The 12958-nt window shown below is 44.0% G+C and overlaps 1 protein-coding gene across 2 annotated transcripts in view; it reads left to right on the top strand.

Annotated features, from left to right (window-relative positions):
• LOC144755673 (ras-related protein Rab-2B) overlaps positions 1-12958 on the top strand; it is a 220700-nt gene that overhangs the window by 88255 nt on the left and 119487 nt on the right. For both annotated transcript variants that reach the window (XR_013594949.1, XM_078644842.1), the window contains exon 2: positions 5432-5503. Coding sequence is in view for 1 of the 2 variants with exons in the window: in XM_078644842.1 (XP_078500968.1) it covers positions 5432-5503 (72 nt within the window). In the remaining variant the exon portion in view is untranslated. The remainder of the gene's footprint in view (positions 1-5431; positions 5504-12958) is intronic.

Raw genomic sequence — 12958 nt, 5'->3', positions numbered from 1 at the left:
GATCTAGAGTGGAGACAAGGGAAAAGGGTTTGCTGCTCGCCTCGGAGCCATGCACACCAAAACCTTTGTGAGGTCATCACCACCGACCACAGGCCTACTGGCTTACTCCAGTTTAGTCTCCAGCTTGGGGCATTATGTACCACTAACCCTTTATGTAGGCTTCCTGCCATCAAAAAGCATGCTATCCTGACTGCTCGGAAAAAAGAAACAGCACAGCCAGATACATCTGATTCTCCTACTATAAACGTCCCTGTAACTTGTTTATCACCTCACCCAGAGGAGCTACCACAGCATATCGTGGCTTGCCACACAGCCACATTAACCTTGTTTAACTAAGTTACTGGGCGTACAGATGTAAGCACAGGAGTGATAAAACTGCTAGTAACATTATCAATTGCAAGTTATTAAAACGCTCCGCTAACTGGATGATTTATGCCTCCTTTCTTAATTAAAGAAAGAACAAGCATTTACAATTCAAAAGGGCTCGCAATGACATTGTTTTGAGCTATTGGCATTGAAAATGTAATTGTGTTTTTTTCCTTTCTTGAAGCATTAATCAAGTAATGGCGTTGTAAATGACAATATCTTTTACCCCCTGTTGGCCCCCGCAAAGCTCATCAGCATGTGCCAGTCGTATAAAGGAATATTTGACAATCGCATAGTAAACATTTTGTTATAGTTTCACTGCGGTTCTGAATTAAATTGTAAAATAAAATGTATATTCCTATAATATTAGCACATTGTATAAAATCGATGTTTGAAAATAAGTACAAAAGCAACATCACATTTTCTTTCCGGTGATTAGCATAAACCATTTTTAAGCCAATAACTTCTGGGTGCTATATTCAACCCTAAACATTGTGCACAGTTACGGTCTGAGGGAGCAAATGTCTCCATCGTACTGGTGGACAGTGTGCTTAGCTAGGGTGGTATGCACCAAGATATGAAGTAATCGTGACTCAGCAAAACTACTGCTAACCGTAGTTAAGGCACTGACATGACAACATGGTGGGCAGATGGCAAGCCTAATAACCGACATAGCGCCCACCTGCTGTGGTGACAGTGTAAGACACACACGCACACTAAACTTCACGACTCCTTCACATAAAAATTACTAAACACACCTGTTGCCCGTCATACATGAACCCTAAACATCTACCGACTATGTAGCATGGGGTCAGTGGTATTTTTTTGGGGGGGTTGTGTGAAGTTCATCTTGATTTTGACGTAGTTGAAAATCCACAGGGTTTACCCGTTTTGCGATGCTTCGTGGCGTTTCTTGATTCACTATTTCACAGGAAAGGCTTGCAAGTGACAAATTCCACAATTTTTTTGTGAATGAAATTGTTTAATTAATGGGCGGATTTCATCTTTCGCAAAATGTTTCACTCCGTGCTGACGGTGGCCCTAACCAAGACTGGTCTGTGGCAGACTCCTTGAAATCAAGAAGTAAAAGTACCTGAGGCGAGCAAAAGCCTCTGTTACTAAAGTCGAGCAAGCAGCACATGCGCTGCTCTAGGCTCGACCTAAAAAATGACTGCTGCAGCGTCATGTACATCATGATACATGAGCACACACTTGTCCTCCTACTGGAAGTGACCAAATAGCCAAAATATGCTTCATGCTGGAGTTGATAACAAAAAAAGTGAGCAACCCAATATACCCTTGAGGGTTCGGGCAATAAGTATGATAGGGTAAAAAATACCTTCAAGGGATTTCGTTTATACTGATTCACAGCACAACGGCGGATAATACTGTTTAGTGACCCGTCACAATTTAGGTCAATAGTACAACAATGTAACAATAGTTAATCAATTAATCTAGATAAGTCACCATATTTGATCAAAAATGAAGAAAAATAGTGCGGGTGTATATGAAAAAGTTTGTATTTAATACACTGTAGATATTAAAAAGGGTACAGAATAAATAGCAACGTTACAAGAAGCATATATCATAGGGATGGATCAAAACACTTCTTTGGAACAGTTGTATGCGCTTTTCTTCTTTCCTACAATTGGACTAACAATCAGATAAGAAAAAGCGTAAGTCGACGTTTCGGTCTCTATTGATGGATCGATGAGACCATCTTCAGGACAAATAATATTTTCTGAAGACCCTTCAATGTTGTTTCAGGGGTGGCCTTAATATTGCTAATTGGCGTTGTTGATGCTTTATTCAATATGTACAGATGGCTGTGAAACTTTATTCAATCCGTTCAGAAGGCTGAGTTTAAATGATCCGTACTACAGGAACTGTAGGAAAATTAGGTTCATGCACAGCTTCAATGTTGGCAAATGGCCTGTGAGATCCGCTTTGTCTACTTCACATCCAATGCTTTATGAAGGATAGAGGTCCGTAGTTTAAATCTGCTTTATGCGTTTGAACGACTTATCTTCCAATTATTCAAAGGGATTTGTGGCCACTGAATGTGCCTAGCAACAAACTTCAAAGCGCCTCTCACGGTCACCACAATTCCAGTCAGAGCTTGCTTATTTTATCTGATTGTTAGTCCAATTGTAGGAAAGAAGAAAAGCGCATACAACTGTTCCAAAGAAGTGTTTTGATCCATTCCTATGATATATGCTTCTTGTAACGTTGCTATTTATTTTATACCCTTTTTAATATCTACAGTGTATTAAATACAAACTTTTTCATATACACCCGCACTATTTTTCTTCATTTTTGATCACATATGGTGACTTACCTAGATTAATTGAATAACTATTGTTACATTGTTGTACTATTGACCTAAATTGTGACGGGTCACTAAACAGTATTATCCGCCTTTGTGCTGTGAATCAGTATGCTGGAGTTGGCCCTTTTTTATGTGTTTTTTGGGGGGTTTTACTCTGGTTTGCCTGTTGCTACGTGCAAGCTGCTTTAAAAAAATATATTTTCTCCATTGAAATTTTTAGATGGGCATTATTTATTAATTTAGCATACGAGTAGCAGACGTCTGCTTTTCTTTAAAAATAGTGCATTAAGAGGAGAAATTCTCTACTTTGACACTGAATAACAATATTCTAGCCTTTATTTTTTCCGTTTGTTCCTTTGACACTTTACTGTCTGCTCTTATGAGCGACTTTAAATTCTGGATGGCGACCACTACTGCAATCAGCATTTTTGAGCAGTTTATTATAGGTATTGATTTGGAAGTTGGCGACATGACACTGCACAACCATGATTTAACTACCCCACCGTACAATACCACACATCATATTTAAACTCCACATAATACCATCCAACACCACACAAGTCAATACCACCTAATTACACTCTAATCAGTACCACATAAATTCACCCAACATCCATCCACTTTGCCACATAACAATCCACATAAATACACTCCACACATGCCACATAATTCCACTCAGTGCCACAGTTCCATGCTACACAATTCAACATCAAACCACATAATTCAACTACACAACGCAATTTCACTACACACCACATATATCCAATTCTCAACACAAAATTCCACATCGCACTACAAAATTCTAATCCACACCACATACATCCACTCCTCAACAACACATGGCTAAAAGACATAGACATTGATAAAGCTCTTGAATTGCCGATAACTTTTGGCCCTGCCAATGCTGTTTAATTCTTCAGTTGCTTAGCAATTTCACTTTCTCTTGGGCTTTGCTAATTAAGGAACCCCAGGGACCCTCCTTGGGTGACAGTTTGCACTATAGAAATTACATTAAAGTAGCGAAAGGCTTTTCTACAACTATAAATAGAATACATATTTTTATAATAAAGGAAATTAATTAAATTAATGTGCAATATCTGCATTAAAATATATCCATATTCATCTTTAAAGTCCTTAATAAGAAGGCTGTGTAGAACACATGAAGTCATTCAAATACAGTTCAAATGTCTTCCGTTGGTAGAAGAGTCAAAACACTTTGATTTCCTTTTGTATTCCGATGTGCTTGGGGATAAATCGTTTCTATTTCAATTGCAGTGTTTAAAAGCTATTAAGTAAACGAGGGTAATAGTCACACAGCGTCAGCTTGACCAATTACTCAACAATATCTTGAAAATAAACCCAATATTCATTTGATGACATTACAGGTTTTGGGTGTCATCATTAACAGAAAAGCCACAAATAGTGATAGCACAACTTCAGAAGGAATATTTGATAGAACATAGTGGCTCTGAAACATTAAATTAGTTACTGGAATGTGTGTGTTTTTTTCCGTTTTTCTTTTTTTGGGGGGAGAAACTACAATTTAAAAACAGTATCTGAAACATATCATACTAAATCAGAACATGTGACCGTTTGACCGAAGGTCGGCGTTTAACATTTATTTCGATGATTCCTCATGTTCTGTGTGGACTTTTTATCAAAGGCCTAAAGAAAAATAAGGTTTTGTTTTAGAACTAATGCAGCACATATATAGTAATACAGCACATATACAGTAATATAGTGGTACTGTTAGAAAAAAATGCATGTCACCAATGTATTTCTTAATACCGTTTCTGTTATTTTTTTTCCAGAAAAGACCATTCTCCTGAAAAGGGGCATAGCCCAAAATGCTTTGAGTGGACATTCATAATGAGATTTAAGAAAATGAAAAAATTCAACACAGATATTATTTGTTATATTAATTATAAAAATTGAGACCCACACAGTTGTTTTATTATTGTCCCCTAAACATCAAAGGCAGCTCAAGGCTACCTCTATTGTCGTGCAACAAATGCTATGAAATTGTGTCCTGGTGGGTCACCAAGTTGTCTACTGTAAAAATAACAAGGGGATGGAAAGAATACTTAAGATAATCTCAGCCACTAACAATCTCAAAGAGACTCTTTTCAGACCATCATTTTTCGTTCACTTTGCCATTCTAGACAGAGACCCTCTGTATGCAAATCTGTCTTGGTCCTGCTCCATCAGGAACAGTTTAGCCCCAACTGCCAAGCAAGGTCTCCTCCAGGTGGGGACACAAGCAACTCCAGACTTAGGTCTCATCAGAAACCCCAGACCAGTTTTAACCTACATAGGTCTCATCAGTGAGGTACAGCTCAATGACTTACCAGTGGCTGAGATTAATTCAAGCATTCCACAAATCACTTTTTTGTTTACTTCAGGGCAACACCTTAAGTGCTACAGGTAAGCCCAGCCATGGGTCCTGTACTCGCTGTTCCACTGGAACCAAGCGGCACCTGACTGAAGAGCCTCAACTCGGGTGAAACCGGTCTTTAGTTGTTTGTGCTCCAGTTAAGAGAGGATCTGACTGGGTAGGTCAGGCTGGACTATTCAGGCTGGGTCTTATCAAAGGTGGCTTTCCACCATCACTTTTTTATTTACTTCGGTATTTCACTTAAGGTAATTGTATATTTATTAGACCAAGATGTGGGTACAGAGGGACCAGTTTGGGTTGTGCTACATTGTGACCAAATGTACTTTTTATCTCCTCAACAGGTGTGGGAAAATCATGTCTTCTACTCCAGTTCACGGACAAGAGGTTCCAGCCTGTTCACGACCTCACTATCGGTAGGGCACCAGGGGAAGACACATGGTTGATTGGTTAAGAAATGTATATTACAGAATTCTGTCTCTCATGGCACCGCAATCCATCTTTTCTTACATGGCTCATAGCGTCCACCTAAAGGGCCTATAAGTCTGAAGTCTGGTAATTAAAAGTATGTAGGTGCTACAGTAGTGAAATAAAAGTGAGTACATCAAGTCCAAATTGAAGCGCACTAGTAAAGCTTTGTGTCTTAATTCTAATAGTATGGGTGTAAAAATGATTTGAAGTGCCTTGGCAAAGCTGTGTATGTTGCCCATTATTGAAATAGAGAGTGCTTCAGGTCACAACTCAGGTTAAATGTCAGAGCTGTACATGCATGGGTCCAAGTACAGAAACACTAAAGGTCACGCTAAGTCTTGGAAGAAGTCAGTGTGAAAAATCCATGTATGTGGCCCACTACACAATAGCAAGGCATCATGAAGATTAGGACTGAGGTGTATTGGATGAGCTGCTGTAGAAAGCCAGTGGTGGTTTAATGAGAATACTGCAGTGCTGGAGACTTACCATCTCTTACTTGTGTATATGGCTGCAAAGCATCATGCTGTCTCCCTCTATCTGGGATTCCAGTTGTCTACACTGCACCGCAGTGATCCGTGTTACATCCTTTGAAAGCACTTTTCTGGTACAGATTCCATGTGAGACTTCTGGAAGTTCTGAAAATGTTTTCCTGCAAGGTGTCCTGCTCTGTAAAGTTCCTAACATAGTAAGTAAAAATTTCTCTTCAAAATAGTGACTCTCTCAGATGTTCACTAGCTGGAAATGCACCAGAAACACTTGAAAATCCTGTTGACACCCAGCAAATGTTTCTCAACTTCACTATGATACACACACACATTCCAACATATTTCCAGTGTCTTTTAATATCAAAGTACTCATGCATCTGATATTTCTTCTCCTGTATTACCCCCGCATCAATATGAAAGTTTGTTCTCCTGTTAAAATTTGAAATGTCAACATCGGTTGCAAAATGTAACATCCAAACCACACACCAGCACCAACTTGATATAATATTGGAGCATGCTGTTTACCTGTTCCACCAAACTATGACAATGACATACACTACTACTTGATTACCTGCATCTCCCTCAAAAATAGAAAATCTCTTGAACAGAACTGTTCTCCATTATCTGTAATTAGTTGTTTGGGAATGCATGTACTCCTAAATACCTGATCAAAAAAAGTTCATCACAATATTAGGAGTAAATTCAAACCATCTCCAGAACTAATCTACAAAAAAGACACGTCAACTACATCTCCCACCTGCCGGAAAAGGGGGTTAGGGGGGCAGAGATAGTCACCATGACCCGAGGACGTGGACGGCATGAGCTCCTCGTCGACCGCGAACCCCCTGGCCACTAGCAGCTGTCGCACATATCTTGCTCCTCTTGGGAATGCGCTTCCAGGCAGTCATGGTCCCGGCAAAGTCCCTGGGTGCCCTCTGGACAGCAGGGTAGGGCAAAAGACCAGCGGTTGAAGCACTGTCTCTTAATGCAGCCCAAGATGGCGGCTTGGGCTTCTAACTGGGAACGTGCTGAGGGCAGACACTGCCCTGGGCTCGTAGGAGTATTGTGGGCCCTGGGTCCCAGTCGGGGCTCTGGATTTCCTAGGGGCCGGCCACTCGCTCTAGGCTAAGCTGTAGATCGATTGGACGATTGGCCCGCCACAAATAAGATGGCAGCCCGATGGTATAGAATGGGCTGCAAAGCTATCTGATCTGAGCCCTTAGAGGGGCCGCGCTCAGGAGACCATTTGTTACGCGGTCGTGAGCAACTCTTGGGGGGGGGGGGTGAAATGCCCTTATCACTGTGGATTTTGTGTTTGGGGCCACTGAGGACCATTTTGTTGCCTCTTTGACTCCCACAAGCCGATCACAGCCCGAGCCCTTTGCTGGCAACTGAGGACAGCAGGCGGGACCGCCCCGATATTTTGTTTCGACTGTGCCTGGAGTGACTCCAGGAAGGCGGGATCACTGCGGCCCCCACAGAGAGCAGACAGCTAATTTTAGGCCAAGTGGACACAGACTCTGCTGCTGGCTGCCCCGGCCTCACCGCTGAGCTGAGCGGGGTCAGCGTCTCATGTGCATGCTGTTGGAGGCCTATATGAACTTTAGTTTTGCTCTTCTACACCCTGCTGGTGCCTGCGGGTTTTGGTAAGCAGCCTGCTTAGAAAGCCTACCCTAAAGTGTGTGGTTCTTTCTTTTGCGGCCTCTTCCACCTTCCACTGCCCCTCCCCCACAAACTCCTCTCAGGAGGGGATCATGCAGGGCGCCAGTGGTAAATCGACAGTAAATTCGAGAAACTCCTGGCCGTGATCGATGTTTCTGGGGAGAGACTGGAGGGTAACATTGACTCCATTGCAGTGGAACTTGGCCTTATCCGAGAGGACTCCTAGAAAATGTCTGAGAAGGTCCGTGCTCTGGTGGGCACTGTGCAGTCCTTGGTACCAGCTTTTGAGTCCGCTATTCACCGTCTTACGGCATTGAGGCCTAAACGAGGCACTTGGCTGCTCGGCTTGATGGGCAGGAGGGGCGGGCCTGCCCGAACAATTTTTTTGTATTCTGAGACTCCTGGAATGAGTTGAAGGTGACTCCATTGTAAGATCGACAGCAGGAGGTGGTAGCTCCGGAGGGCTTATCCAAATTCTGTCCCTTGGAGCAGGCTTATCGGGTACCGACGCAGCCGCCTTGCCCTGCTTCCCCACCAGTTCCAGGGGTTGCTCACCTTTTGCACTTTCGTGATTGGGATCATCTGTTGCAACAGGTCTGTGCTCATGGCCCCTTTGCGGTGGACAATGCCAATGTGTCTTTATATCCTGATGAACACTCCATGTTCAGACCCAGAGGTCGTCATTCCTTGTGGTTGAAAAAGCTGCGTGAGTTTGCTCTACGCCTTAATATCAAACCACTAGCGGCTTCCTCATTAGAGGGAGGAGTGTCGCCCAACTGCTGTAAGCTCCGACAGCAAGTGCAAAGTCAATCATGAAAAATAAAATGTAATAAAACAATTTTATTATCATTTTATTTTTCATCTTGCAGGCTGCCAGCTATGTTTATGCGGGGCTTCCTCAACAGTTGCTGCAGCACGGAGGAGTGGTGGTGGGCTCTGTAAGTGGGCATTCCAGTTTGGCCAGCTGTCTTATGATGGCCAGCCTGACATGCGCACTTAAATCTCTCCTACCCGTGCTGTGTTGCACAGCCAGGTGGAGAACAGGCACATGCTCCCATGCCCTGAATGAGCGACAATCCAGTCTGCTCCGACCAATCCCTGCGTTTCTCTCATGCTGGGTAACAGTATTACCAGCATTAGAGCAGCGTCTGGATTGACATGGGGAATTTCACAAGGTTCTGGGAGCCTGTGCACCAGCCCAAGGACAGCTGTGAAAGGACTGGAGCAGAGAGCAAAGATGCGGTGGCAGGCGACAGATAAGTACACTTTTTCATAAATGTTTTTTTAATTCGCCCCTCCACTTTCCTTAGACCGCAGCCTTCTCTTGTACAAACAGAGGATCAGTTACACTTCTTCACAGGTCCGGCTGCGGCATGGGATTGTCTCTAGTTCTACGACAGGAGCACTGTACGACCAGGACTTCTGGAGGAGCTGGGAGTCACCTTGTCCACGTTGGCGAATATCTCAGCGTAGGGGTGCACATCGCCCCACTATCTCCCAAGTGGCACTGGAACAGACGAGGGCAGTGGAGACCATTGCCTCACTACAGCTGTGCTTATGACTTGGACAACTTAGTTGTGCTGGATTTGGAGAACATTCTTCCAAGGGTTACCCCTGACACGGCTGACTACCTTGTTTAACGATTGACTGGATGGCGATGGATATCATTGTAGTCTTGATTGTGCTGTGGTGGCTGCTCCTCTGTTACTATTGACGATTTCTCTTGTTTCCCTTTTCTGACATGTGTGGGCTGGGGGCTGGGCTAGAGGATGTGGAGGGCTTGCTCTGTACGTCCCACTGTATTTGGTTGCTTTTCTGTTTGCCCTTTACACACCTTTTGGCTGGTGGGTCAGTTCCCCCGATCATGTGTCTCCATTACCTAACTGGTTGGTCCCTTTCAGACGTTAGGTGGCACTTTGTTGTTTTGACAGGATGTTTTTATGTCACACTCCTTGGGCTGTTGTGCTGAGAGTGGTGAGGGTGGACTGGATCGACTCTAGGGGTCTGTGGGGGAAAGCTTGTGGGTCCTTATTTGAACTGGTTTCAATGGCAGCCCAGGTTAAATTGTGGAACATGCAGGCCTCTCCACCTCCTCTAAATGTTATAATGTGTTGACGTATTTGAAGCATAGGGGGGTGCACATTGTGTTCTTGCAGGAAACTTACCTTACATAACCTGAGGGGTGAGCCCTCCGTGGGCACTTGAGGGAACAGTTATACACCACAAATTACTCTGCTTTTTCACACCTTCATTTGGATTAGGCCCGGGGTGCCCTTTCATTTACATAAGGCAGTCGTTAACAAAGATGGTCACTGTGCATTGGTGCTGGGTTGCTTGGATGGTAGAGATGTTGCCCTGCTGGATGTTTCTGCACCAAATGTGGACCAGTCTACCTTTCTGACCATCTTGGCCCCTCCCCTCCCATTGATGAGTCCCTATTTGAAGATAGTGGGGAGAGACTTTATCTGTGTAGTGGACCTAGGTTTAGATAGATCGCACCTTCTCTTGCTTACTGAGCCAGTGCGTAGGTTAGCAGAAGCTACCCGCACCTGTTCTGCACAGTAGGATCTTGTTGATTGCTGAAGGGTGTATTCTTATCGCTCTGGATTGCATGACTTGGAGGTCCGGCATGATAGAATCTATAGCTGCAAGACAACTTATAGTAAGAGTGCCTTTGCGCAGAGTACCTGAGGAAAACATACTCCGATCACTCCCCTATGTTGTGTTCCTGCACGTGGTCCGCATATAGGTCGAATGGACCTCACGATGCTTGAGGACCAGGCTTTCCGGGTATCTTTGGGGGAAAATGTTGTGCAATATTGGCTTGATAACGCAGGCTTGGCATCGTCGGGGGGGGTGGAATGGAAGGCCAAGGAAGTGGTAATTTGGGTTTATTGCTCCTCTAACAAAGTAGAAGTGTGCACCCAGTTGCATTCTGATATTCAGTAGCAAGAAGCGGTGCATGATGGTCTTCCCTGCGAGCTGGAGAGGACCCCAGAGGGTAGGCAGCACATTCCGGACGAGACTGAAAAACTGTTCGACCTGGTTGAACGTTTGCAGCAATTTGATTATAGAGTGTATGTGGCAATGGCTCATGCTGTCGGAGACAAATCTGGCAGAATGCTTGCCTGGAGGCTTGAAGAGTGGGGATCGGGGACATACTGTTCTGCAGGTGCAGGACTCTTTGGTACAGGATGTCTTTACAGAGGGGACTAATAGGGTGTTCCTCGATCCCTATTTAGATTTGTATTCAACGAGGAATGGGGTTAGTGAGGTGGACATGTCAAACTACATTGCGAATTCCTCCCCAGTAACCCTCGATTCCGTAGTAGCGGATCAATTGGGTTGCGGATATTACTGAACAGGAAGTGCGGAGTACGATTAAGGAGATGGCAATGGGGAAACTCCCTAGGTCAAATGGTCTGTTAGAATCTGAGTCGCCAGTTTTACTCCTGCAACCAGGTCGATGAGCCGGTTCTGCTACACACAGACAGGATATGCGTCAAAATCAGTGTACCTGGGCTACTTCCAATGAGTCCGACACAGGAGCAGGGGTAGAGACTTTGATTTCCCCCGAGTCTCAAGCAACAGGAAGCAAGCCAACAAGCACTTGGAGATCACTTGGAAGGAGGCAGAGTCCACCTCTCCTTCAGCAGAGTTGGAGAGCAACAGGGCAGCAAGCCGAAAAGCAGGTCTTCAAGATCAGCAGTTCATTTGAGTCCTTTGAACAGCACAGCAGTTCTTATGATAGAGTCCAGTTGTAGGTCGAGGAAAGGAAAGCAGTGCATTTGAAGTGGAGGTGACATCAAAGCCTGGCCTCTGAAGTGCACACAGTCCCTTTCAGCCCAGTCTTGTCTGCCAGGTTATCTATAGTGGGTAAATTGATGTATTGTGTGTGGACAGGACACTACCTATTGAAGTGTATTAGGCCCTCCCATTCCTCGTTGCCTAGGAAGACCCATCAGAATGTAGAAGAGCCTCACCACCTTGTGTTTGTGGCTGTCTAGAAGCAATGCACAAAGTTTAGCAGTCACTCAATCCAAACATGTAGTGGAGACAGGCTGTATGGCACAAAAGAGGCAAGAGCAGAGAAATGTCCACTTTCTAAAAGTTACTCAATAAATTGGGTAATCCAATAAACCCTTGGACGCTTGCCCAATTCCCCAAGGGTTTATTGGGTTACCCAATTTATTGAGTGATATTTATGCACATGCAATAGACTGTCCTTGAATCACTTTCTACAAGTGTGTTTTTTTAGGTCTTGCCTAGGCGGCGCTTGTGCTGTCTCATGGAGACATGCTCTATTCAGGATATGATCATAAAGCTCCGCCCATCTTTTTTATTGGCTCCTGTTCCTCTCCTTTGGAAATGGTGGCTTTTCGTTGGTCAATAGGCTTAGTAGTCCCTCCTTAGTACCGCCTTGTCTCTTCTTGTAACCTCCCATTAGGACACCGCCTGTTACATGTGTTGTTACTCCCTAGGTTTTAATTACAGTTTCAAGGCACTATTTTCTATTTAAAAGGTTTCAGGCAGAATACACATGTGTAGTAAATAGAATACACACTTTGTCATTAGCTAGGCTGTCAGTGGTTACTTCACTCGCTAGAACATCTTACATTTATATGAGACCGTCTATAAATTTTCCTTCATCAGCTCCACACAGAGTACAACCCAATACAAAATTAATGTAATTCTTTTGTCACATTTCAAAGCTACTAATTGTATATATGGACATAGCTATTTGAATATACTCGTAGTACTGTCTTGTATGCAATGCATTATGGTTAGGGTGGATTTACCATATCTTCTGCTGGGTGCAGTACCATATGTGATCAAAAGAGGTCCCCTTTTGGCCACATGTGGTACTGCACCCTGCAACATGGCTAGGTAAAAAACATTGCCCTTTATAATGCCAAGAACTCCAACTTTGCAGACATGCAGTGGTTGTGCCTTGATCACTAGGGCCTTCAAGGAGCAGCTTGCGGTACTGCACCGAGACATGCAGTGCTGGTGCCTTGCTCACTAGGGACCTCTAGGAGCAGCTTGCGGTACTGCACCAAGACATGCAGTGCTGGGCCTAGCTCACTAGGGACCTCTAGGAGAAGGTTGCGGTACTGCACTGAGACATACAATGCTAGTTGCTGGCTCACTACGCAAGCATTTGCAATGCACTAGGTCTAGCGTTACAGAAAGTATGTGCTATTGGCATTGCATTATTATTTGCAACGCCAGTACCTCAAACTATCAGTAATG

Source organism: Lissotriton helveticus, chromosome 5_1, assembly GCF_964261635.1.
Source record: "Lissotriton helveticus chromosome 5_1, aLisHel1.1, whole genome shotgun sequence".
NCBI lineage: Eukaryota > Metazoa > Chordata > Amphibia > Caudata > Salamandridae > Lissotriton > Lissotriton helveticus.
The sequence above is the reverse complement of the archived record's forward strand: the minus strand, read 5'-3'. Positions and strand labels throughout refer to the sequence as shown.